The sequence below is a fragment of the Phaseolus vulgaris genome, chromosome 10 (genome assembly GCF_051622355.1).
Source record: "Phaseolus vulgaris cultivar YP4 chromosome 10, ASM5162235v1, whole genome shotgun sequence".
In the NCBI taxonomy this organism is placed as follows: Eukaryota; Viridiplantae; Streptophyta; class Magnoliopsida; order Fabales; family Fabaceae; genus Phaseolus; species Phaseolus vulgaris.
The window spans coordinates 44,741,653-44,768,782 of record NC_143507.1 but is presented as its reverse complement, the minus strand read 5'-3'; the positions used below and the strand labels follow the sequence as shown (position 1 = coordinate 44,768,782).

General features: G+C 32.3%; 4 protein-coding genes across 5 annotated transcripts; 1 reads left to right on the top strand and 3 right to left on the bottom strand.

The window, feature by feature from the left end:
- Positions 1-701: 701 nt before the first annotated feature.
- On the bottom strand, positions 702-2,760 carry LOC137819052 (Ran BP2/NZF zinc finger-like superfamily protein). Its single transcript, XM_068622776.1, has 3 exons — positions 2,387-2,760; positions 1,512-1,887; positions 702-1,060 (listed from the first exon to the last, which is right to left on the bottom strand). The coding sequence occupies exons 2-3, from the start codon at positions 1,865-1,867 to the stop codon at positions 985-987; spliced, it is 432 nt and encodes a 143-aa protein (XP_068478877.1). The 5' UTR covers positions 1,868-1,887; positions 2,387-2,760; the 3' UTR covers positions 702-984.
- A 4,993-nt stretch (positions 2,761-7,753) lies between these two features.
- LOC137818857 (WD repeat protein) lies at positions 7,754-13,538 on the bottom strand. Of its 2 annotated transcripts, none has more exons than XM_068622484.2 (13): positions 13,429-13,538; positions 13,012-13,164; positions 12,647-12,751; positions 12,437-12,546; positions 11,213-11,367; positions 11,033-11,121; positions 10,414-10,948; positions 10,037-10,117; positions 9,365-9,618; positions 9,170-9,252; positions 8,533-8,644; positions 8,158-8,232; positions 7,754-8,077 (listed from the first exon to the last, which is right to left on the bottom strand). In XM_068622484.2, exons 2-13 carry the CDS (start codon positions 13,102-13,104, stop codon positions 7,907-7,909), a joined length of 1,863 nt encoding a protein of 620 aa, XP_068478585.1. In that variant the 5' UTR covers positions 13,105-13,164; positions 13,429-13,538; the 3' UTR covers positions 7,754-7,906. The 2 variants fall into 2 exon arrangements, with proteins under 2 accessions (XP_068478585.1, XP_068478587.1); XM_068622486.1 differs by having other exon boundaries at positions 12,437-12,541; positions 13,429-13,523.
- A 1,359-nt stretch (positions 13,539-14,897) lies between these two features.
- On the top strand, positions 14,898-18,353 carry GRX4 (glutaredoxin 4). The gene is made up of 6 exons (XM_068621681.2): positions 14,898-15,098; positions 15,537-15,665; positions 15,765-15,864; positions 16,821-16,887; positions 18,029-18,107; positions 18,197-18,353. Exons 1-6 carry the CDS (start codon positions 15,036-15,038, stop codon positions 18,242-18,244), a joined length of 486 nt encoding a protein of 161 aa, XP_068477782.1. The 5' UTR covers positions 14,898-15,035; the 3' UTR covers positions 18,245-18,353.
- A 204-nt stretch (positions 18,354-18,557) lies between these two features.
- On the bottom strand, positions 18,558-23,049 carry LOC137818331 (uncharacterized). Its single transcript, XM_068621680.2, has 9 exons — positions 21,912-23,049; positions 21,539-21,653; positions 20,853-20,889; positions 20,669-20,738; positions 20,465-20,569; positions 19,837-19,987; positions 19,669-19,751; positions 19,094-19,187; positions 18,558-19,006 (listed from the first exon to the last, which is right to left on the bottom strand). The coding sequence occupies exons 1-9, from the start codon at positions 21,940-21,942 to the stop codon at positions 18,922-18,924; spliced, it is 771 nt and encodes a 256-aa protein (XP_068477781.1). The 5' UTR covers positions 21,943-23,049; the 3' UTR covers positions 18,558-18,921.
- Between the last annotated feature and the right edge of the window lie 4,081 nt (positions 23,050-27,130).

Here is a 27,130-nt window from a genome sequence, read left to right as displayed (position 1 = left end):
AGCAGAGGTGTAGAACTAGTAATATTTCCCAGTAATCAATACTCTTACATAAAAATCACATTCCAGACAATTTAAAACATGTTCAACTTGATTAAAATGCAGAGTTCTTTGTCATCCTCCTCTTTTTACAAGTTTATTTTTCAACTAGCTTCTATTATAACTGGCAATAGTGTTGCACGTCACATCATATACTATTCTAAAATAGTTGTTGATGTAACATAATTAATTGTCATGTTACCAAGCAGTTTTTTGCTAGATACCATTTTTTAGATTAATGTATAAAGTTTATGAAATCAAAACCAATGAAAAAGAAACAGCATGGACCAAATTTGTACATCAAATAAAGGTATATTCACATAGAAACTAAAGAAGATATCTTGGTCTTCCTTTTTTTACTCCATAGTTGAACATTACTGCTTGAAATTCTGATTCAAAGTTATTTCAAATATTCTTTTTGTCAACCCAAAGGCTTTAAAGGTGAGTCCTTGTTAAAAGAAAATGATTGGTAGAGTTGTGTGCATAGTACTATTTTGTTTTGAGTTAGCAAGTAATAAGAAATGGTGTAGTACCACATATGACCCCACATGCATATATACTTAATTTTGATTGGTGTTGGATTATTCAGAATAAGATGGTCCACTTGGTGAAAGTTAATCAAATGAATGTGATGGATCACTGCATCAGCACTTCTCAGACATCAGTTCAGAAAAGAAAAGAGATTCATATTGATTTAAGAAAACCACGCACCATACAATAAATGGAACTCTCTAACGCCAAAACTAAAGAAAATAGTTTAAAGCACCGAAACAACATGGGTGTAGTTCTTGATGTAAATCTGAGAAAGATCCTAAGGGATGTAGCTAGCTAGCTTCTCTGTAACATGGCCTTTGAAACCACCTTTTCAGAATTCACACTGTCTTTAACATCCCAAAGAAATTAATAAAGAAATCTTGCAGCATCTCCAATAATCAATGTAACTCATTTCTAGTACGTGTCCCTTGGAGCACTGCATTTAAAACATTCCATTCTGCTAGCGAAGTTGTGCTCATTGCATCCTGATCTGCTCAATCACAAAAGTAAAAATGAATCAACTTTGTCATGAAGAAACACAAGGAATTGAAACACTACTTGGTTAGCCATATTTTGCACTGCTGAGCTGAAGGGGCAACCGGTTTTCAAAGTATGCAACTTCTAAAAGCAGTCAAAGAAAGGGGAACCCAATAAAGATATCAGTTGCATGCCTACAACACCAACAGTGCCTTTTGTTTTTGTGGTGTTTGTCATATTCTTCACACTTTAAAGACAGCAGGCAAAGGAAAAGCACAAGATTGTCCCCTAAGCAAGAACCAAAAAATCAAAGGGTGCTGATATATTAACAATCTCAACAGTAAAAACACACACACTTCACATCATAATAAATGTATGTTTTTTTTGTGTTGATGGTGTCAACAAAACTTTTCTCAAAATCAAAAGATGGTGAAACACACAAAATCAATGAATGAATGAGTCACCTGCTGCATATCCAATCACCAGATTTCCATCCAGGTCTTCCACTGCCACCAAAAGCTCTTGAGCGCAAGATGTCACTGTTGTAGCCTCCAGCCAAGTCATCCTTAAAAGCACCACACTTGAAGCAGCTAGAGCGGCTAGCAAAGTTGTGTGCACCACAGTTAGCAGCAGCACAGTACCAGTCACCAGGGCGAACATCTGACCCAGTTAACCCAAATGAAGACCCTCCTCTTCCTCCAAACGCACCAAAATCAATTCTATCTCCATATTTTGAGTCCCCACATCGCTGGCACGAATCTCTCCTCTGAAAGTTCAGGTGCTGGCATGACCTGCAGTTCCAGTCTCCCGGTCTGCTCATATTTACTTCTCTGCAGATCACTGTTGCATTCACCAAACACAATCATCGTTAGAAGACTATATTATGAACCAAGTGTCAAATGTTCAATACATTTTTCTGTTAACAAGCTTGATGCTTCCACATTATATACATGTTTTTGTGTATAGTGCTAGGCACTAGCTAGCTTGCTAGCATCATGCTTATTATAATATTGGGACAAATCTAAAATAAAATAACTCAGTGATGGATTAACTTCTCTGAAACATATGAAAACAAGTTACGAGGCTGACATAATATAGCACTATAGTAGAAGACAGATTGATCACATTATATAATCACGAATGATATATTCACAACCTGCTCCACTACACAACAATCTGTGATTCATGATATGAAAAAAAATGGTATTTTTGTTATTTTATACAAAAAATTTGAAATTTTAGACAAAGAAATGAAGTTGTAGAATGGAAAATTTTAGGTGGGTGAGATTGAAAAAAAATTATGAAGGGGGATAGTGGAATGGAAAATACAAAGACCAACCTGAAGATAATGTGGTGAGTTGGAGTATTAGAGAAGCAGAAGAAGCTGTAGAGGATTTGCTGATGAGAAAATGTGGTATGGGGGATGGTTTATATACTGGCAGAGACCACAGAAAAAAGAGAATAAACGGAGGGCTGTGTTGTAGTACTTTTTAGTGTTGTTTGAGTGACAACCTAGATAAATGGAATCAATGAATTCTAAAGGAGGGAAAAGAGATAAAGGAAATTCGTGCTACAATTCCAAAGAGAGCACACTTTGAATTTTGAACATTTACTTTGGCAGTGGGCTACAATTTCATTTTTGTTTGTTTTTAATGGCATGGTAATGGGTGCAAAGTGTATATAGGGTAATCATTTGTCCTTCAACTCCAAAATGGATAGAGGCAGGGAGAGAGGGTTCATACTTGATACTGCTAGTTTGAACTCAACTAGCTCTTTTTATTCTTTCATTTTTCTTTTCTGCATCCTCTGATTGTTGATTAAAGGCTCACATGCGTTACTGTCAAGCACAAAGGTGCATTCAATTCCAAAGCATTTTTCATGTATAACATGGCTTCTAGCTAGGAGCTTAAATTCATGGACCAATAACCCCATTTTTTAATTTACACAAAAGTTAATAACTTGTTAAGGAACATTGATTGCAATCACATCTTGGTTGTAACAATTTCACAACATACACACCTTATATAATGGAGTTATTTATCAGAACTTGCTATTGTTACTTGGTTTCTGTTTCATGAACAGGATCCTCATGGCTTATTGGTTATGTTCTAGTTGGATTTAAAGAAATTTCTCCCACAATAAGTAAAAGTAAATTGACTCCTAAATTCACACAGCTGAGTTTATAGAAAAATTCTGATGGAGCTACACAAAATTAGCTGAAGTTATCTTGAGCTATTTTAAACTTACAAATGCTGAAAATAACATAAATTATAAAAGGCTATTGGCTAGTACTATTCATGAAGTTTGGCACTATAAATGTTATTTGATGTATTAGGATAGCACAACACTAAATTAGCAAACACTTTCTCATGGTCTATACTATAGCAGCTAGCAAGATAGCTAAGTCAAACAAACTCAAGACCCACAGAAAGAGCATGTAACCTAATAGCACAACAGACAGTGTCCAAAAGATCTCATCAATCAAATAAACCATGAACCCTAGAAAGTCCCTTTGACCACAGCATTTGGTTACATGAATCAAATTAGAATTTGTACAGCCCCACAAACAGAATCCAAGTATACAACAAAAAGAAAAATAAACAGTAGTAAGGAGTGAAATAAAAAGAAAGAAAAGAATGTTGGCAGCTTGTAATTGGACAATGTGGAATCCAAGTCAGCATTTGCCACCATGTAATGAATATTCGTACCATTAAGTCATATACACCGGCCCACTAATTATCCCAATAACATCCACGAGGGGATCCAAGTCTCTTTCATGTCCATTACTCTCTGGGAATCAACAGAATTTTGACAGTCAATATGTTTCCAAAATAGTTTCTGCTTTACAATTGATTTGAATATTCTTTTATTCTCTTGTAAAAGTACAAGGGAAGTTACAAGAAAGTTTAGTGATAAAATTATCAGTATATATATATATCTCATATGGTTAACAAGTTTCTGAGGGAGAAGAAAAAACTGAAACAATATTCTGGTAGTGTTAAGGCCATGGCTAAAATAGATACAAAAGACAAATGAGTGATTTACATGCTGCAAGCATGTAGTTGTAGGTAGGAAGAGTATGAGGAATTAATGTAATGCAAGTGAAGAAGGTGGTGAGTGGAGGCAGGGAAGTGAGTTAGTATAAGTTTGAAAGGTTGGAAAACAGACAAGAAGATTAAACAAATGGAAAAAGAGAAAAGAAAAGGGAGATGGAGAGTTTCAATAAAGATAGGTGAATGCTTATGATGGAATAACAAGTCTTCGAGGTTTCATTTTGACCATCTTTAGCATTCTTTTTCTATTCTTTGGTTGAAGCACTGCTGCGGCTGCTGCTGAACTATTTTATTCTTTCTTTGTTGGTTTCTTTTTAATTTTTCTCTCAGAGAAACCTCAGCTTTATCTGAATGAATGTGTGCATCTATCCCTATAATGTCTCTCTCTCTTGAAGGGTAAGAAGGAATGAGCCAAGATCTGGCCTCCATTCTCTTGGGGAAGGGTAAAGGGAAGTAGAGGCAAACTGTAAAGAAGAATAAAGAGGAAGGGAAGTGGGCTGATTCGATTCTCCTTGGGAATCGCTTCCATGCAAGACCACGACCACATCATTTCTATTCTGCTATCTGTGATTGTGATGCTGATTGTGATTGTGTGCGTACTTTTCCCAAGCAAAGATGTAAATACTTCAATCTTCACTACTCATTATTATTGCTTCATGCTAAGTGCTAAGGACATCCTTACTTTTCTGTTTTTTTTTTTACACAGACACATTGACACAAACAGACACTGATACAACACAAATACGAATACAGATACAAAAATACATACAAGTATCGATGTCCGATACATGTATCCAACACACGTTATTTAAGATAAGTGTCCGACTCTCATTATTCCTCTAATATAATATGTTATAGTTTGTCTGCTTTTTTTTTTCTCTCTCACTTTGTTTACGGCTCTATCACTTTCTTTCCTGTTTTGTTAAAGTGTTCTGTTCATTCAACATTACTTATGATGAAGTTTCCACCAACTTTTTTAATTTTTATTTTCAGCTTACACACAAATTTTGTTCAAAAGATTAAAGAGAAACTCTAGCAGAAGACCTATTTATCACATGGACATGGTTTTGTGTTATGCATAACTTAACAGCTAAGCACACTAAATGTATTGGTAATTAATTGTATGACTTCTATGCAGATGAATGGAAGGAATATTTCATTAAAAAATTTGTTTTTATCGATATCAAGTAACCACTCTTTGTACTTCCCTATTCTAAAAGTGTGCCCTTTAAAAGATCTACATGGATATGAAATGCAAGTACATAGTATTATAGTTCATCAAATTATTGAAAATTTGATTCACCCTTGTCTTTAGTTGAGGTATGCTAGTAGTTTATTCTGCAGAATATTATATTTATTAGTGTTTGTTTGAAATTTATTAAAAATATAAAATCAATATAAATTTTGATTCATCCTTGTCTTTAGTTTAGGTATGCTAGTAGTTTCAAATATTAACATCCATCCATGCATAGCCAAATTTATAAACATTCACAACCACTTAGCAACAGAAAATAGTGTTTCACAGAATCCTTGTGGTCCCTGTTGAACACACAGTAAATTCAGCCTCCCCTTACTCAAATTTTTTGGGATTTTTATGATATAATTTTATTTTTTAATTATTAAAATGGGTTTTTTTTTTTTAAATTACTAAATTGGATAAGTTTTGTTATCTTAACACGACCCAAGAGATAAAATTTCACTAGATTCATAAAAAAATCTCATTTTTTTCTCTTCAAGTTGTACCCAGTACCAAATCTATTATTCTATGAAGTCTCCACATGTAAAAACATTATCTTTAGATGGATTTTGTGAGGTTCCAAATTTGATCCATGTTGTTATATTACTTCACACTTTACCTTTTACTTTCCTAATTCATCTCATACTTGGAAAGAGTTAAAACACCAACTTAGTTGGAGTATTGGGTAAAAATATTTATGTGTACTCATAAAACTTGTATTAAATTCTCTCTTAAAAAAATAAAAAATAATAATAATAATAAAAGTAAGCTAGAAAATAGTTAAATCTAAATGTATATCACAATAATTTTTTAATTTTGAAATATGAAATTTGGAGACTTTCCAGATTGTGCATTTTCCAGATTGTGCATTGTGAAATACAAAGTTTATATTTTGGATTCTATAATATGAAATACAAATTGTATATTATATTTTGAGATTTGTTCATAAATGTATTCAACGTCTTCTCTACCCGGTGCATCTTCCTGCTCATTTTCAAGTTGTTGATCTCTTAATCGAACCAGTTTCTGGAATGTCCTTTGTTAAGTTAAGTAATAAACTTATAATAGTTATTAATCCTACCATAAGTTTAAGGGGGATGTTACATGTTGTATGATTCTAGCATTAAATGGTCCTTGTGTTCTAGTGTTAGACGATCTCTGTATTCTAGTATTAGACAATCCTTATTCTAGTGTTAGACAATTTTGTGTTCTAGTATTAAACAGTCTGTGTTTTAAACATTAGACGACTCCTGTGTTCTAGCACTAGACGATCTATGTATTCTAACATTAGAATATCCATGTTCTATTGTTTTAAATGAGTGTTAGACATTATGTATATACTATGATAGAAGTCTCTCTAGAACTAATAAATATATTTTTATGATACTTTATTTTTTGTATTTATTTTATATTGTCTTCTTCTTCTTATCCTTTCTTCTTATTTTCTCACATAATATTTTATATTATGAATTTTACAATTTAAAATATAAAATTTTTATTTCAAATCATGAAGCTTGAAGGCATGACTCAGTAGGAGGAAACAAATATCTAAAAACATGGAACAATATTTATAGAATCACAACGTTTTTACACACCCACTTAACCATTCTAACTTATAAACAACAATAGCTAAAGAATAAGAAGAAGGGGTAAGGAAGATGAAAATAGTGATTTCACCATTCCCATGGAGGTTCAGGATGAAACCATGGGGGTGGAGGAAGAAATGCCCGAGCTTTAAGCTTTTGATGTAACACCACTCTTTTTAAAGTCAAAATGGGCTAAACCCATCACGTGGTGGGCCAAAATAATATAAGTTTTAATGCATGAAATTAAATTATGGTTTTATTATCTTCTTTTAGTTTTTTTTTTAAATTAGTGAATTTTTATTTTAATATTATACACATATCTTTTGAAAATTGATTTGTTTAAGATCCATCTATTATTATATTATACGCATTAATTGCTTTTATCATATATTTATATAGCATATAGTTACATACAAACAGTGGTGAGTATCTTTGAAGAGTAAAGATAACAGTTATATTATATAGTATTGCATGCAGCCTCAAACCTTTATATTTCATTTACAAAATAAATAATTTCATTACCCTTTTGATCAATAATAAAATTATATTACTAACATTTGCACAACAATGCTTTTAACAAATATTTGGGGTCTTTACACCATTAATAAATGATTTTATAAAACCACTATTACTAAAACATACTTTATATGGTTTTAAAATTGTTATTATGAAAAATTAATTTCTATATACTATTATAAAAAAAAATGCATGATAATATGCTATTCTTCATTATTATATTTTGGGTGATTTAGGAAAAAATGTAGAAAGCAATTTGAGGGACCCAAACAAATTATCTAAAAATAAACAGAACTAAACATGTTAAATGCCTATGATTGAACATGTTTTCACTTCAATAAATGAAAGTCTGTGAAGATGTGTAGCACATTTCAAAACTGTGAGTATTAGCATGTGCCAATACATTAGGCACTTGTGCCATTGCCAATTACATTAAGACAAGTTTTGAGAAGAACAAAAAGTCACTATCAATCTTCCATCATATCACTTGCACCATCCAATTCTTGTTCTGATTCTTCTTCATCTGTGATATCTTGGCCAGTTTCCATGGCATCTTCATCAGATTCTTCTTCACTACTATCCTTGTCCTCAAAAATAACTGGCACTATTTCATCTTCATTGTCCTCCTCATCAATAACCTGTTCCAAAGAAGGCACTAATAAGCACAGGTTGATCACAACTTTTGCTCATTACTTGTAAACAGCTGAAAGAGGCTTACCCCCGAGTAAAGGATGTCTAAGCAACTTGAGAGTTGGATGACAGATTTAAAAGTGGAGACTCTAGACTCAATCAGCTGCACACAAAAAAACAATCAAATAAGAAAAGGGTCATTGGTGCAAACATGATCAACATTTAAAGGTCCTTCTACAAGCATGTCATGTCTTCTACAATCCTTCACAAAGGATTCTGCAGCTCGTGTAGTATTGAAGAGGATAAGTTCATCCTTTGCTTTACAGTTAAATAGAAGACAAAATGGCTTTATTAAGCATAGAAAGAAGAATTTATATTACATGTAAATGATCGTTTAGAAGACACAGGTAGAGAAAGTGACATATTAAGTGCTTATAGAATGGATTTATCATAAGAAACTCACTTGATACAAAGAGTTTAAAGCTTTTAATGAAGATTCCTGGGACAATATTCCGCTTGCATGCTGTAGAAGTAGATACTTCAACCACGGAAGAGCACATGCCAAGATTGCACCTCTGAAACAAAAGGAAAGTAACATTTATTTAGAATTAATCAGGAGTCAGTGCAAAATCTGATAGGTAAAGAGTATATTACTGATACTGGATACTGCCTGTGTTTATGTGGTGTCAATTTTAAAGCAACTTTTGTTATTTATTTTAGTCAATTTTATCAATAGGCTTAGTTGTAATTTTGGTTCCTATATTTTACAAAATCTGCAATTTGGGTCCCACATTTTTTTTCTGCAATCATAATTGCGGGAAAAAAAATATTTAGGAACCAAAATTATACCATCAAGCCTAATTAATATTGATACCAAGTTTTTGACCATTTTCTTGTTTGCTAACTAGAAAACCATAATCTCTTATAGCCCATGTTTTCTCTATCAATATCACTTAAGTGTCATTTTTTTCTTATCTTCCCCTTTCTCCAACCCTTAGTAAAGGAAGATACAGAAATTTTAAATCAAGAAGTGGCCAGTACTTACACAAATAATAACATGCGTACTAAACATACATTTACCAGATTATTGTAGAGTTTACCTAGATTCAATAATGGATATGAGGGAGTATAAAAGTTTGAGGACGTTGGATGGGTTCAACTGAGCAATTGACTTTCTAATAACCTGCAAAAGGAGTTATTGCATCAAGCATAGCAACTAAGAAACTGAGCAAGTGGACAACTTCCATTCAGATATATATAAATAAACTCCAATGGATATAGAAGAGAAAGACAACCTTCTCATCTTGCGTATACAAGCAATCTAGCAAAAGGGTGCGATCGTCAGCATTTAATGCTTGCTTAATCAAAACATCTACAGAGTCTGCACTTGGAGGCTTTACTGAGACAGAAGATTCTTGCTCTTTATCACTCTTGAATTTGTTCTCTTCCACTAAACTTAGACTAGCAAGTTTCTCTCCCATTGTTGGCTCATCCAAATCATTATCAAGGAGAACTCCTTCTGCAGCCTCATGTTGATCTACATCAAATGCTAGTACAAGAAATAACAATCAATTTTTTAAATATAGAATGCGCACTTCTAAGAATTGGTGGTTCTATGGTTCATCATGTCAAAGTGTAAATTTACATAAATCCATACGAGAATGGTTTTAGTAAAACTATTAGACCTGAACACGAATTTAAGGAAATTCAGTCATCTTACATGTCAGCGGGAATTTGTGATAAAAAAATACACTTTTTTAATATTAGGATTGTTCAGATTTCTATAGCCTATACATTCAGAATCTTATCATGCAAATCATAAGTACAACAAAAGAGTAGGTATTTTACAACATTCAGGAAAAAAACAGAATGTATAAAAATGTACTCTCAATTTCAAAGGGTAGACGATGAGATCTAATAAAATGTTACTCATGCAGAGTAACAACTTGAAATATTGCGGTTCTTACCTAAATCCACCTCGTCAGTTGTAACATCAGGATCAGATTGTGCTTGTCTTTTCTTAGCTTTCTTGCTTTCCGTTGGTATTGCTGCTTCCAGTTCCAAGTTACAGGTACATATATAGAAGTTTCAAAAGTTCAGAGGACATACAGGCACAGACTAATAAAGAAAAAAATATCCAATTTAAAAGTTTGTAACATTTTATTCAATTTGGAATTTCGTGAGCTCGTCAACAATCTATGACAAACAACTTCCGGTGGTGCAGGAAAAACATTAAAGATTCAGTAATTCTAGAAACACAAATTTAGAATCACCTAGAATTTAAACAAAATGAAGCAAAAAGGATAGTGTAAGAAAAGCTAAAAACATAATGGGTTTATCAGACCTTTGCCAGAAGGACTGCCATGACGTTGAACAGAATCGTTGGTATCATCTTCTAGGTTTAATACTATAGTCTCCCCTGAATTGCTAATATTTAAGACACTAAACTGAGGATGATCTACAGAGCCATAAGTCACAAGAGCTTTAACCTGTTTGTCTTCTTCAACAGGTTGTAATCTGGATCCAATAATTGAAGTGTGCCCTTTCTTTGAATTTCCACCATTTTCCTTGCCTGTTTCAACTATTTTGGTCTTTGTGGTCAATTTAGTTGGCTGTATCTGATCTTCGGAGGAAGCATTCAAATTCCAAATATAAGCAGAACCTCTACCCATAACTGCTAAAACAATGATATCTTCTTCTTTATTGTAACCACAGTGGCAGTCCAAAACTACTGGAGTATGTCTTATGGGAAGTGCGGGACCTTTATCCACATTTCCTGAATTTAAATCACATTTCCAAACTTGAAGATGTTTACCCTCAAAATCTGATGTAACTAAACTTTTGGCATCATTGGATATAGAAATGTGCTGCACATTTCCCTGTTGAGGAATAAAAGTAAAAACTGAGGATGCTTTTACTTGTAAAGAAAAATATTCATATCCAGAATAAGTAATGAAGATTACCAAATCATTGGGGAACTTCAGAACCTCTTTCCCAGCTTCCCAGCTTATAACCCGGATTTTAGAGCTGACAATAGCTAAATATTTTTCATCTGGAAAATAAGTAAAATTACAAGTGTCAATTGTCATGCAAGAAGAAGAATGATTATAGTGAACCAAGCTCCCAATGGAATAAGTACTCACCATGTGAAAAAGCCAGAGAAGTGATAGACTTTTTTGAGACTTTAAATTCTTTTAAAAGCTGTCCTGTTTCAGTATTAACCTCGTATGCCATCCCATTAAGTCCAACAATGCGAAGAACACATCCATTGTTTGCAAATGAGAGTCCACAGATCTCCCTGTATGATGACAAGAATAATGTATTACAACAGACTAATATAAACTATCATCTTAATCTCATATGAAAGCATAAAAACTAAGATATGGATGTCCACATATGATAATGTCAAGGAAATTATACGGTTTTCAATTTGATATAGAAGTACAGAATCTGCATATTAAATGTAGATTCCTATACACCATAGACCAAAATAAAAAACACAAAAATTTATTTATCCTTTAGCCAATGAACAAAAGCTTTAGTTTTATCCCACTAGATGAGGTCTATTACATAGATTACGCAATTCTCAAAGACATTATTCACCATAATAATTTTCTTCAATGCCATTTTTGGTCTCTCTACCCTTTTACAAAATGGTGCAAAATCATGTGATGTAGTGCCTCCGAAGTCCTTCTTTGTACATGTCCAAACTACTATTTCTCCATATGGTAACATATTCATCAAGATATAGCAGAATGACCAAACAATAAGCCAATGAACTGTGAGTCCAAGTCTCATATACAGAGAACCAAATAAAAAGTGACATTGGTCTAACATTTTTACATTTGATGCCACCAAACAGATTTCTCAGGACAATAAGTCACAATTGGTACAAGGGACACGTGTTTTGTCTACCAAAAAATCTCTACTAAGCTAGCAGCTCAAGTTTGTCAAAGACCACCAAAGTAAAACAGCACTTTTACATCATCAAACAACAATGACTTTTGTAAAATATACCATGTACGGAGATTAGTGTAAAGATAACCAAAAAAACAGACTAGTATGGATAGTTTTACATTGTTCTATAATATAACAACGTTTTTAGGATATGTAAGATAAATTGATAGTTTTTTTTTATTTAAAAAACTAAAATAAAAATTTTGGTCCCCACACCTAAGATCTTTTTTTCGTGTAAGTCCCCTAGATGAAAAAATCTTTATGAATTAATCCCTCTTTAAACATTTTAGATTTGGTCCCTATTCTTTGTAAATAATTTTTCATGCGTGACTGAAAAGAAAAACAAGTCAGATATAAGGACTAAATTTAGAATTAACATGGCAAAAAGGAAAATGAAATGAAAATAATACCCGGGATAGCTGGTAATCAACTTTCTCTCACCAGTGGAAACATCAACAGCAAGAACTCTTCCTTCGATTGTGCCAAGAGCTAATAAGAAAGTTCCCTGTTCTTTTCTAAACTAATTACAAAAGAGTGCAATCCACATCAGGGGGGAAAAGTATGATTCTAGCGTAAAAAAGAACTAGTGATTAAAAGATTTTTCCAAAAGCCCATACTACCTTTTCTCCAGTGAAACTAGTTGCAATACAAGAATAACGAAGATCATTATCTCCATCTGATGGCTTCCACTCTGCTAACAAATGTCCAGTGCTTGTGTTCCAAATCTGAAAATTATTGGATGATTTTTTGTTACAAACCTAACATCCTCACATGAATCAGAGTAAGTACAATCATAGAATTCCATTGTCCAACAAAATCTCATTGGTGACTGCAAAACATCTTGACAACTTAACATTATTCTAGCACACCATCAATTTGAAAATATGTCATCCCTAGGAACATATCTGGGAATAGTTCAGCAAAATTACTAACAAATATGATATTTAAGGGGGGGGGGGGGGGGGGGGGGGGAAGATTAATTTACTTTGGCCGTCCCATTGGCAGACAAAATAGCAGCATAGTCCCCATTCGGAGTGAAAGCAGTGAGAACATGTTTCTTTGATTCGCCCTTCACCATCTCACTCAGCTTCTTCCAAGTAGACAACTATGTAGAGACACGCAAACAGTGAAGAAGCACCTAAATCAGACATAAAGCCAGTCAGAACTATGTAAAGATTACAACTTTGCAGTCATAAAAAATCATTAGACCAACTGGGTCGCTCAAAACGGTGAAACTAATCCAATAAATCACAAAACTTCACAAGTTCCAATTTTGAAAAAAAAAAAACTAATGTTTGCAGACAACATATTAGAAACCAAAGGGGTTTTATCTCTGAGGAAATTAAGAATTAGAAAAGAAGAAGAGAAAGGTAATGGATAAGGATGAGACATAAACCCTAACCTAAGCAAAGTGAACGGAAATAACCGATCAAAGGAGAATACTTGTGATATATGGCGTCTTCAGGCAAGAGGCTGCGGAGTGAATGACAGAGGAAGAAAAAGGGTTTTGGGTTTTGGAATAATTAAGATTTTAAGGGGCAATTTTGACCTTTCAAACTTTATAATTTTCTATTTTTATGTTTTAATTTTTAAACTACACTGTATTCAAAAGACGAGCTGGGTTCACTAGTTTTTTCTTTTAACCGGTGGAAAATTAAATTGCACGATTATTTATTTATTAAGTTTTGTTTTTTTAAATAATAAATTTTAAATATTACTTATATATTAATTTTGAAATTTTATAAGAAAACATAAATATTTGAATTGATTACAGTAAGTACGAATATGTTTATAAATTTAATTAATATGTATGATATGAATTATAAAGAAATAAAAATATAATTTATTAATTTATACTCCTATACCTGAATATAAAGATGATTCTTCTTTATAATCGGTTTTTTTGGTATACATAAATTTTGTTTGATTATTTAATATATCTAATTGTATTAGTATAATAGAATATTTTGTCATTCCATATAAATTATTTAAAAAATAAAATTATTTTTAAATTTTTTAAATTAATATTAAGAGACCGTTTTTATATATAAACTAACTTCTCACTTTTTTCTTAATTCTTTATTTTAAGGCAGCAAGGCAACAACAGAAAGAATGAACATATTCTCAGATTTAGTTTACATATCAAATAAAATAATTTTCATTTTCCATCACTCTGTCCATTACATTTCAAACGACTCTATTATTTGGTAAATCCTTAATGTCAACATCATAACACTCTTCGATTTAAAAACCACTAATGAAAGAAATGAAAAAAAAAATGAAACTTAAAGCGTATGTAGCAGAGACACAGACACGGATAAGATACGATACGTAAAATCTCTAAAATGTAGGACACGGGGACACCAATCTATATATTATATAATTATGAATTATATAAATTGACAATAAAGATTTAAGTGTACAAGTATGTTACAGATTATTTTTTGGAGTAGAAAGATGTTTTTCATAACTGGTTCACAAATATTTGTTTCTTATTCTTATAATCAGAATAACAATTTATACAATAAAGTTTGAATTTTAGAAAATGAATGTATTTTTCCTTTTTAAAATTGTGTTAGAATTATCAGAAATCTAACAAATACCTTTTGAATTGGACACTTCACAGATACGTGTCCTACAAGTATCATTTAAGAGGAATGTCCGAGTTTCATAGCTTGAGAAGACAAAAATGTTGATTAATCAATTCATTTGTTATCTTTTACATATTATTGTTTACTTTTCAATTTCTAGTAATCCAAAATCATGTTGTAGGTTAAATTCCAATTATCATGAAAATTGAAGCGGATATGAAGCACAATTGCGCTGTATTTCCTGTAGTATGTATAATATGAATTATAAAGAAATAAAAATGTAATTTATATATTTACATATGTATATATAAATATAAATAAGAAAATATAAAAAATTACAAAGCAGATTTTGGTTTTTAAACTACACGGTACTCAAGACAAACTCCGTCTCCAGGTTTTTGTTTGTGGGTTTATTCGAATGGCGACATCCTTGTCAAACATGTTCTTCAAGGGACTCGCCAATCGTTCTTTCAGCAGACCCGTGAGATCTTCAGCCCTTACCTCTTATGCATGATTAATCGTTACGTAGTTTATTTTTCGCATCTATTTTGTGGGAATCATAAAAAAGTTTCATTCTTTACTCAGTCTTATCTAATGGGCATCGTTCATTTTCCAGATCTTGGGCTTTTTATTTATTTTTTAATTTTAATCAAATTTTGTCCTTTTACCTTTTCTATTTAACCTGGTCAATAAACTTGCTTAGGTTGGAATTATGATTATGTATGCCTGCTTCATCCTCGGCTTTTGAGTTACCCCAAATTGATTTTGGAGATGGTGCTGTATATATAACACTGCATTATGTATAAAAAGAAATATATTGTTCTAATCAGTGCCAACAATTGTTGATTAGTTATTTAGATTGTCAAATTCCATGTTGTAATCTTCTTTTTGTAACTTACTTCCTTTAATATGGTGACAGTTAAATGGGTTGTTTTATTGCACAAGATACTCAACTTCTGTATCAAATGATTCTGACACGCATGATGACTTCAAGCCAGCTAATAAGCTTGAGGGTTCTGGGGTTTCTTTGGCAAAAGTTATTGAACAGGTAATGGTATATCAATCAATCCTTTTGTCCAAGAATGTTATTTTAATAACGTGAGTGGTCTGTAACTTGAAAATTTTGGTCACCGGTTAATATGTGCAGGATGTGAAGGATAACCCTGTTATGGTTTACATGAAAGGTGTGCCTGAATTTCCACAGTGTGGTTTTAGTTCACTTGCTGTTAGAGTTTTGAATCTCTATGGTAAGTACTAAAACATCCTATGCACACGAAGCTGTATGTTCTATGGTTGTCACTTTATGGAGGAAGTACTCTGTTTCCCTATGTTAAAAAAAAGTGTGCTCCAATATGATAACCAGTTTTATAATGTTGAGTTGTATAGTATGACATGGCAAATACAAAAAGTTATATATGAAGAAAGAGCGTGATACAGAGCATAGGCAAGGACTGGTTTTTGGGAGGTTCTTGGTGTGGATGTGCAGTTTCTATGTTAATATTTGAAAAGCCTTAAATATATGAGACTTTAGCATCAAGAATTCAGATGTAGGTTACGTTTCTAATAAAACAAGATGGAAGATTAATTTCTTGAAGGCAGATGACTTTACAGTAGCCATTCTATTGCTATATTCTTGTGCTCCATAGTCACCTCTCTAATTTAGTTTAATGCTATCATTTAGAATTCAATATTATAATTCACATTTCACATCTATAATACGAAATACCTATGAGAGAAAGCAGTGAGAAACAATACCTCATTGCCCAAAGCAAGGTCCCAAGCCCAATGCCGATGAACTCCTAGTTTCCTCCCCAGTTCACTCATTACTTGTACCGCCTTGATGTGGAATTCGTTATTGAGATCAGCTCCATCTTGCATGAACACCTTGGCTTGATGCTCCTCCTTCATTTCTTCCTGTTAAACTCTTCAAGGCCTCCTTTATTAATCCAGCAGCTGGCCCATAAGATCATATTTGGGCTCTATTTGTATACCTGCTTCTCTGGAATTTAATTAAAATGATCCATATGCTTGTATTATATATGCTATGCTTCAAAGGTCAAAAACGTTTTTCTGTTTGCTGATACTTTCTTTCTTTTCTTTCTTTCTCTATGGTGAAGTTGTAAAAGTAGTTTGTTACCACATGAATTCACATTATTTGATAACAGTTCTGTAAATTACTACTATCATTCTTTTGCTCCTGCAGCTGTTCCTATAAGTGCTAGAAACATTTTGGAGGATGTTGAACTAAAAAATGCTGTAAAAGCCTTTAGGTAACTTCATGCTTGTTGATCTTGTATTATTATTATTACTCTCTGCTTCCTAACATATTGCATATGTGACACTGGGAAAAAAACATCAATCATCTACAATTGTAGTTTGTACATAGTTTACTTAGCATTTTTATTTATGGTAGTTTGTCATTGTGGTGGGATAAAGGTCTTCAAGGGCCTTTGGCAATTGAATTTCATTTTTCGGTATCAATTTTTCAAATTCCATCGGACTAGGATTTACCTCATCAAATTCCCCCCCTTCCAATGCAGACAACTATCCCACGATCAAGTTCACCTAATAGCTGTTGTTACCATCACCAACTCCTATAAATCTCCTTATCATTCTTCATGCAAGTCCTTTCTTTATATTGATTTTTTTCTCCCTAACCCATTCTCAATTTTTTTTTGCTTTGCTTGTTTGGCTAAATTTATTGACTGTTTCCTTTCTTTGTCCTCTCTCTTTATTTTATATTGTGTAGTGGAGATTGTGCTATTCTTTAGCATTAATATTTGATCATTCTATCATTAATACAAAAGGTGATATTATTCCTTGGGAAACCAAAGAATATTTTATCATTATAACTAGTAATAGATCTTCTGAGTATGAAGGTAAGTTGAAGGGTTTTACAATTACTGTTTATGATAAATAAAAAGTTTTCAGTAGAATAACAATGGAAAACCCTTTAATGCCAATGAAATTTAAGGAATGAGTTCCTTGCCTCTGAAATCAACAATCAAGGTGAGTTTGAAAATCAAAATTTGGTATCCTTTTCTTTATGAATCTGGAGCAATTTAATAGTATTACCTAGTGAGTTTTACCGGTTGTCATTTGTCTTTCCTTCCCTTGAATCCTCTAGTCTCTGACCATCTAAACAACAAACATGTTGAATCTCTGGATATCAGTCAGCCTGCAAATGTCTGCATTTAGTGTGATATACTGTAGAAATATCTTTAGATATATTTCATTTTTCGTTTGCATTTAATGTGATAATTGCGAGCTCATATTCGATTGGTTCTTGAGCGTTGTACCACCATATGTATAGGTGGTTATTAACCCAGTTTCCTTTTAAAGTTTAATAATTAATAAATAAGGAAAAAAATTGTATGACATCCTAGTCTTCTCCTTGTTCTTTCCGAGCAGTAACTGGCCAACATTTCCTCAAGTTTTCATCAAGGGAGAGTTTATTGGTGGATCGGATATTGTTCTCAACATGCACCAGGTTTGTTCCCGTTTCAGTGCCTTTTTTTCCTACTTGTGGTTAGTAGTATTTTTTAACGGACTGTACAATAATATTGTATTTTCTTGTAGACTGGTGAATTGAAGGAAAAGCTTAAAGATGTTACTTCCAATAACTAAACACACGCCCAAGGTAGTGAAGTTTTAAGAGATGTAGTAGTTTACAAGAACTTAATGTCAACTGATGTGAACTTTTTTCTAGATTATATTCAAATAAGAAGTTTCGACATTCCTGTTTGTAAGATTTTTTTTTCTTTTTACTCTTTGTTCCTTGCTTTAATTTAAGATCATATGAAGGTAAATAAGAGTCAGGACTGAATTATGTTTTATATGCATCTGGATTTGGAGGCTGCTAAAATAAAATTTGATGTTTGCTTAAACGTTCTCCATTCTCAAACACCTAATGATACATGACGTGCAATGGAAGGTGTTGTGACTATAAAACAAACTCATACTAAGTAGTTTGCAGGATTTCATAGCTCCAAACGTTCATGCAAGCATTTTACACTAATCCCCACCCCACCAAAAAGAAGAAAACACTCAGAAATTGATAAAAAACACAACTAAGTACCCTATATTACAATAATTGAAACAAAATCTTTCCAACAGTACAACTGACCCTGTCTCTAGGTACTATGATAATGTGAAGGGAGATAACTACTTGTAAACACATTCAGATCTTTATTTCTCAGCAGCATAACTAAAGGAACGCAGAAGACTATTCCTCCTATACCAATACCATATTATATATACTGAAAAACCATTTCGTGGTGTAGCCACTCGTTATGTTATGTTATTCATGAGGATCCCCCAAGCCCCAGCCTTGAGTTAAGCCAATTGGAGACCTCATCCATCTCCCTAGGAACAGTATAATGACCAAGCCTGCACTCAAAAAAGTTTAATGATTACATTAATTGATATTTGATTCATTCGGAACTGGGTTATTTCTGCTCAAGAAAGAGGTCTTACCCATCATATGACTTGAATGTAATGTATCGAAACCCTGCTGAACTCAAGGATTGAGCTGATTTCTCTCCGTATTTGTAGAGGACTACATCATCACCTACAAGATGAATTTGAGATGTTGGTTTCAGTCAACAACTATGCTTATTGATGGCAGCAAAAGCAACCAATATATGCAAACTATTGTTACATGAAATCTACTTCGCAGCAAATATTTATCAATACACGCTTTTAGTCCAATGAAACAAGATAGTGGTGAGTTTATAACAAAGAAACATGGTTTCAACATTTAAGTGCATGTTTCTATTCATATTAGCTTATTGAAAATAGTTAAAATATTAATTAGCTTGATTTTAGTTAAATATTGACATGTTTGATTTTAACATTGAGAACTGTTACTTAAGTAGTTATTGCGTTGAATCAAGTTTAGTATGCTAAAATTTACTATAATTTTTTTTCTGCATAGCAGTAACCAAACACAAATCACTTTACTTCAAAATCAGTTGTGCAAAATCAAATTCATTCAAAATCAATGCTGCAAACTGTCACATAAGCACATGCTAAGATGTAGGGATGCGTACTGCTTCCATGGCTCAGAAGAACAGGTAATGAAGCAGCTCTCCTTCTAGCTTCATGTGACACTTCAATTTTGTTCCTTAAGCTCCTACATAAACAGAAGTTTCCAACCATTAGCGTGTGATTCCATTGTCAGCATATATACACATGATTTAATGTCAGTGAAATCATACATTGATCCTGGAAGCCAGCCACTTAGTCCAACAACTGCTCTTAAGTTCACTGGATATGGGATGCCATTTCCATACCTTCCCATGGCAAAACAAGTTGCAGAGTATTGAGCTACTGCAGCACCCATACTGAAGCCTCCAATTCCAACTTTCACTGTGACAGAAAATCCCACGTCTTACTAGAATGAATGAATCTACCAAATATCAATCACAAGTCCCAAATTGGATATGCTTAAAGGAGCAAAAGTAACAAACAGATTACAGATTGATAATTTTCACTACAAGAAATATTGATGTTAGCCTTCCCAAAAAATTCACACAGACTAAAAGGGACACCAAAGTCACTCTAATTATCATTTAGTGTCTTCCTTTTAGTCTTTATGTGAGTTTTTTGGGAGGCTAACATCAATATTTCTTGTAGTGTTTCTTTATTTATTTTTCCTTTAACGTGAATGGTGTTAAAGATGAAGAAAAATCCATTCTCATAAATTGGAAAACACTTGGGAAATGCTTAATGTCTTGTTTACATAAACTTCTTAGTACGCATCTTATACAAAAAGAAAATAAAAAGGCATTTCATGACAAAAATATATTCAAACAGAATCTAATTGTCATTCAGTTTAAAAGTTACCATCAGCTGGCTCTGTTGACAACAAGTTGGCAATGTGTGCTGCTGAGGCATCTAAACCCTCTGAATCATCTGGACCATCTTCTGAAAGTTCTCCCATGTCGAACCCTGATGAGTAATATTCAACTACAAGAGTTAGCTTACAGTAACAAGGTGCTGATTCAATCAGAATGAATAAAAGCAAAAGAGGGGTTTGTTTAATATTACATGCAGTGCAGGAAAAACCACCAAGTATTGTTACAGGGCGGGTAGGAGCAGTTGGGCAAATCCATTTTATCTGCACAATATCACATCATATATTTTGTACAAGAGAATAGATTTATCAGAATATTATAGGGATAAAGTGAGAATATGTGCGTACAAAAGCAGACTAGGAAAGTTCATTTCTTACATTTGGAAGTGGAAGAGATTCCAGCAGCTGATATGAGCTGCAAAAAATCCAAGCTCAAGATTTTTATTATGCGTGTCTCATTAATTAGAATAAGAGAATAATGCAATTAGGCATACACAGATTTGTAAGATAAAAACCCATAGATTAAAATTATCAAACTGAATAGTATTTTCTGTTGAAAGAAAAGTTCTATAATGTGTTAGTTTTTCTAGTCATAAAAATATTCTTATGTCTAAATAAAGTCTTGTCAAGTTACTCATATTAATAGAGAAAACAAATGATCTTGTGGTCCCCAAATTGAGAATCTAGTATATACTCTTCCAAATCAAACTTTAAATATAACTTTTTCCAACAGAATTTATTCCATTTAGAATCTCAACTGAAAGAAACACCACACTGAAAACATACAGCACCTAAAAACACAAGTTTGGATCCCTTAGTTATATTTGAAGAGTATTATCAAAAGTACTGTCCAAACTTACCTCATAGCTCTGAAGGAGCATATCAAAATGGAAAAACAGAAAGTGGGTTTAGGTGAAGAAAAAAATAACAATGAGGAGATAATATAGAGGAAGAAGAGTGGACAAGCTTTGGAAGGATCCACACTAGAAAAAGTACAACACATGCCTTGTAAGGTGAACGAGGAATATAACAATAACAAATGTTAAAGATATGACAATCCATACCTCAAACCATTGTCACCAAGACCATGCAGCCAAACTATAGTGGCTTGGTGTTTTCCTTTTGGCCTCACCACATGTGTCTTCCCAAACTCCAAACTTCTCCGAGCAGTTCTACTACCTGCAAATGGCATATAAAGTTTTGAAGATTGTTGATAGATTTCAAAATACGGCACAAAAGTGAGGATAATCTTCAAATGGATCGAGTAAACTATCATTGATTGTAATCAAACAATAGGAGAAGCTAGAACAAAAGCAGATGCATGAATAATAAAAATAACTTTCCAAATACAAACATTTTTAGAAACAAAGAGCTCAGGGAGCAACATGCAAGGTGTAAGAAAGGATAAGGAAAATCAAGAGGAGCAAAAGAACAAACCAGAGCCCATATGATAATGTGCATAGCTCATCTTTCTGTGACAAACTGTTCTCAACACTCCCAGCTGTTGAAGTGTGTGAAGGGACTATGAAGAGGTTATGCAATGAAGAATACAGAATGGTGATGCCTCTTTATACCCAGACGGGTGAGGTGGAGTTGGAATAAAATGTGTAGGTGTGTCTCCTTGTGTACGTGTAGTGTTCACACCACACCACACCACACCAGCAATAGAGTGTGCTTAGAACCGCCTAAGAAAGCATCAATGAAAAGGAGAGGCATAGACAGACAAAAGCAGAAAACCTTTTATGGGCAAAGAGAATCCAAGCAGTGTAAAGCACATTCATCCATTTCTAAGGCACACAGCAAGGACAGAGGACTCGCACATAGAGAGAATCTATGCTTGTGGCTGTGGCCAGAAAATAAAGATAACAGCAACAGCAGCTGAAGAATATTACTGAAAACAAGAAAGAATAACCGTGCTTGTAAAGATCATATTTGTTTATCAATTCCTGTTTGATTGATTGATGGGTACCCATTAACCTCAAAAACCAAAGTCTTTTTCTTTTCCTTCACTTTTTGTGTCCTCAAATTATCACAGACTAAAACAAATTCTAGAAATAAAAATGAATGAGAATTGCTATTGGAAAGGGAACCGCAGCTTCTAGGTATTTTCCCCTACTTTCTAGCTCTTAACTCATAACATTTAAGCTGAGTAGTAACCTGGATCTCAAATTAGAAGTGACAAGAAAAAGCATGCAAGCCTTTTACTACATTTGCCTCTCTCTTACTTTCTTGCTTGCCACTACTCCTAGTTGCTCAAACCCCACTTCAACAAAACTTTTGTTAGTTTATACTCAGTCATGAACAAGTCCAAAGGCTATAGCTTCTCCTCAGTAGTGCCAAAACAAAAACAAATACATAACCTCTTCAACACACTAAACACGTTAGATGAAAAAATAACACATCCTAGAATCTTCACTTATTTTTTGTTTATGCATACCCATTAAACATTAAGCTAAAAGAAGGAACATTAAGAAACAAGAAGCACAATGGAATAAAAGAAGGCCATTGTTTACAAAATCTCATTTATAAATTATTAGTTGCAGATTGCGGTTTATCTTTTCTGTGGTTTCATATAAAAAGGCTTTAGTTGACTCTAACTTGGATACATACATCATACATTCCACCGGCCACTTCTTTTATTTGGTTTATATATTTTCTTTTCATGTCCCCAAGTGGTGCAGATATTTGCAGCTTTGATTCTCACAGTAATAGCAAATATGTAATTTATTACAAAAAGTGGAACTGGCATATATCCATGCCATCCTCAGCAACATAAATTTGATGTGTGCACTATGCATAAGTCAATGACTACATTCATTGCACACCACTATGTCTCTGTTCACCTATAAAATGCAGTTTTCATGGAAATCTTCAAGTGCAATATGTGCTTCTTCTTTCACCTAACTGGTTATTTGTTTGGTGCTGCTTGTCTTAACCTGTGAATGAACAATTCTAGTTGGATATTCTCAATCTGTGAATTAATTTAATCAGGGTCAGGAAAAAGAACCACCACCAACAATTTTTTTTTTCTTTTGCCTTATGAACTTAACTTTGATAACATGCATACACAAGGATGATAAATACATTTCATACTTTGATATATATGTATAAGACAGTGCTAGAACACTGACAGCAAGATTAACATTAAACTGATCATGATTCTACTTGGATGGACAATAAATGGTTAGAAAAAGGTTAATATATGTGTTTTCCACAAGTCCTCCTTGGAAAAAGTTAAATGTGATTCTACTTACATGGCAGATTCTACTTGAATGGCCAATAAATGGTTCTGCACCTAATGTCTTCCTGGCTCAAAAAAACTAAGTGTTTTCCCTAATATATCAACTCAGAACACCTTTTTTCCTTAGCCTGACAATACAGTAAAAGAATAGCTTCAAATAGAAATAATGATAATTAATAATTGCATTAGTTGAAGCATAAGTGTCTGTTTAGGAAAAAGTTCTGTTGACACTATTTTTGTCTTATACTCTCTATCTGCCAGCATGTTTCGACTAAAGAAATAAACAGAGTTAACTAAAGAGGGTGGATATCATGAAGAACAAATAGATAAAATTAAAAAGTTAACTATGTATATTAGACCAAAAAACACTAATTATCTCATTTTTTTCTCTATTAATTCCTTTTCATTCTAAAAGCAGAGAAAGCATTAAGTAGTAGTAGCTTAAATAGGCAAATCTTTATAGCAAGGGAACATAACAATACTGAGTAAGAAATTGAAAAGCAGAGTAAACTATGAAATTCCAAAAGTAGTGGAAGTGGAGTGTGACCATTTTCATTTATTTTAGAGCTCTGATTTGCAATAAGCTGGAATGCACAGAGGAAAATTTATTCTTTGTATTTCTAATGAGGAAGAAAACGACAGCAACAGAAATTAAAAACTTCCCTCTCCTTGGGAACTAACAAATAACCATTAACAAAATTGTTTATTTTCTTAAACTTGCAGATTACGCCTGTGGTGTATATATTATGATTTAGGGTACGAAGCTGGTGCTAATCTATTGAGTAGACATTTGTGAACCATAATAAGTGTGTTATTAGCTACTAGCTTCACTTTCTGTCACTCAAAACTATAGATTAATTATGAGATGAGGATAAAATAAATTACTCGATCTTTGTTAGGACAAAACGAACATTATATACTTTCATGCAAAAGCCACCCTCACAAAAATGATTCCCATTGATTCCTTATTTTATACACTTTATCTTATTTCTAATCGATCTACCTTACGCTTAAATGGTCAATTTGTGCGTGAGATTATATATTATGAATGGTTTAATCATGACTACCAACTTATACGTGATACTATATATTATTAATAGTTTGATAGTGATCTTATAAGACCAATAAATTATCCTTATAATAGACTCAAAATGACTCTGATATCATATTTAAGTATAACTCAAACTCATAAAACTGACTTATAAAATTAAATTTGAATTCTCATTATCAAATATTTGTTATTTTTAGAATCTCCAACCATCTTAGCTATTAATACAATAAACAAATTGTTCTCGAATTGGGTTGAAACCAAAAGAACTATTCACACACTTCTCAATCAGGCGATCAACTCTTCTTTCCTCTCAAAGCGGGCTCCTCACTCTCCTTTCGCTGCTTTCCCTCTTATCCTCTTGAAGTCCAGACTCGAATGGTACTTACAAAAGGCACTCCGACGTTTAAATAAGTGTTCGATATTCGGTACTCGACACTATTAATATTGTATGATGACGTATCTAATTCTTGGAATATGTGACTATTTATATTATTATTATGTGTCCTTTATTATTTGGGTCAAATTAGAAAGTTGAGTCATACTTAAAAATGCATTACTTAATGTTTGATCGTTGATTAATCTCATTAATCCTACTTATACTTATGCCAAGTCATCTTCTGGACCCTGAAGACCCTACCAATAAACAAATGTAATGTAACATCTCAATCAAATGTTTACACCCCCAAAAAATCTGCACATATTTATGCATTTTTAATAGCAGTAATTTGAAGCAAGGCATGTCTGTGAATAAAAAAATGCAGAGAAAAAAATTGCAAAAAAGAGAGTAGTGATGTGTGCTTTTGCTGTCATTTCTGTGCGATTTTCAACTATCGAATCAATTGATTTGGCAGCGTGGATGCGCATTCTGTATTAAGTAAATTTTACGATACAACGCTTATGAATCTTTACAACTCAAATAAAGTTGACATGATCAATTTTATTACTTTAAAATCTGACTAGACATTTTTTTACTTTTATTTTCAATTAAAAATAATTAATCTTCACTTAATCACATAAAATAATATATATTCTTCTTTTAACTTTTACTGTCTTAAATGCAATATAATAATTTATGTTATAACTCTGAAAATTGTAATAAATTTGTGTTTGTGTGAAAAATTAGAGAGGATATATTATTAATAAGTTTAAAACACACACAAATTAAATTAAGATAGTTTTTTTTTAAGTGATGGTAGTGGAAATTAACATCGATTAAAGATGAGATAAATTTATAGTATATAAGTTTTATAAAATTAATTTTTTTTAATAAAAATAAATATTCTTATGATCACATATAAATAATTATATTGAAAATGTATTATTACTTCAAAAAGTGGTGCTTTTTTAAAAGACTTAGAATGATTTTTATAAAATCAACATTCGTTTTTCTTACTTACACGTGAAAATATCAGCTCATTTGATATCTTTGTGTTTTGGTGTGATATTAAACGTAAATTGTTCATATTTTATATTTTATGTTGGTTGAGAAAATATTATTAGAATCGATAATTGTATTTGAGATATTATTTGCTTTGAAATTTAAAACTCTAATTTTGTTATTAAATGATGTCTCGGATATTAAAAAAAATGTGTACATAAATTATTATTGATCTCGACTTTTAAGCGATGTGATACTATATTCGGCATAACGGAATAAATCTTTCAATCGATGACTAAAAAAACGAGTTTTCAATTCTCATATACAACACCAATGTTCAGATCTCAAATTAGTTGAAATGACGTGACAATTGGAAAAATGTGTATATAAATTGTTCTTCACATCTACTCTAAATAATGTATGATTATATTGGATATACCGAAACACTAATATGGTCAAAATTAAAATACATCAATTTAAAAAAAAAAAAAAAACCTAGTGATCTTATGAGGATTGAAAAATTTATAGTCACAAAAATAAAGCCAAAGGATTACTTATAAAAGTGACGTTAACTTTTATAAATATCATATGCTTATCTTTTTATTCTTCACTTTGTATACAGAATCTATTGACATTAAGTGTTGAACTTTATATTTAATACCTTTATTGTTACTTTAGTTTAATTATTAAATTGTGAGATATTTAGTAAAAAAAAATCATGTATTTTTATGGGAACTAAATATTCATTGATATATAATAAATAATTATGTGTTAAATAAATTAACGTAATAAATTATTAGTTAATTTATAAATTCATAAAAAATATAATTATTAACATCTTTTTGTAGAATGTGAGTAATGGAATTCTCTTTCTCCTCTTCATTATTAAACATTATTATAAAACTCTTTCTTACTAAAAAATCCACACTAATTTTTTTCTGAAAAAAATATTTTACTTTAGAAAATATAAACCTTTTAATTAGATA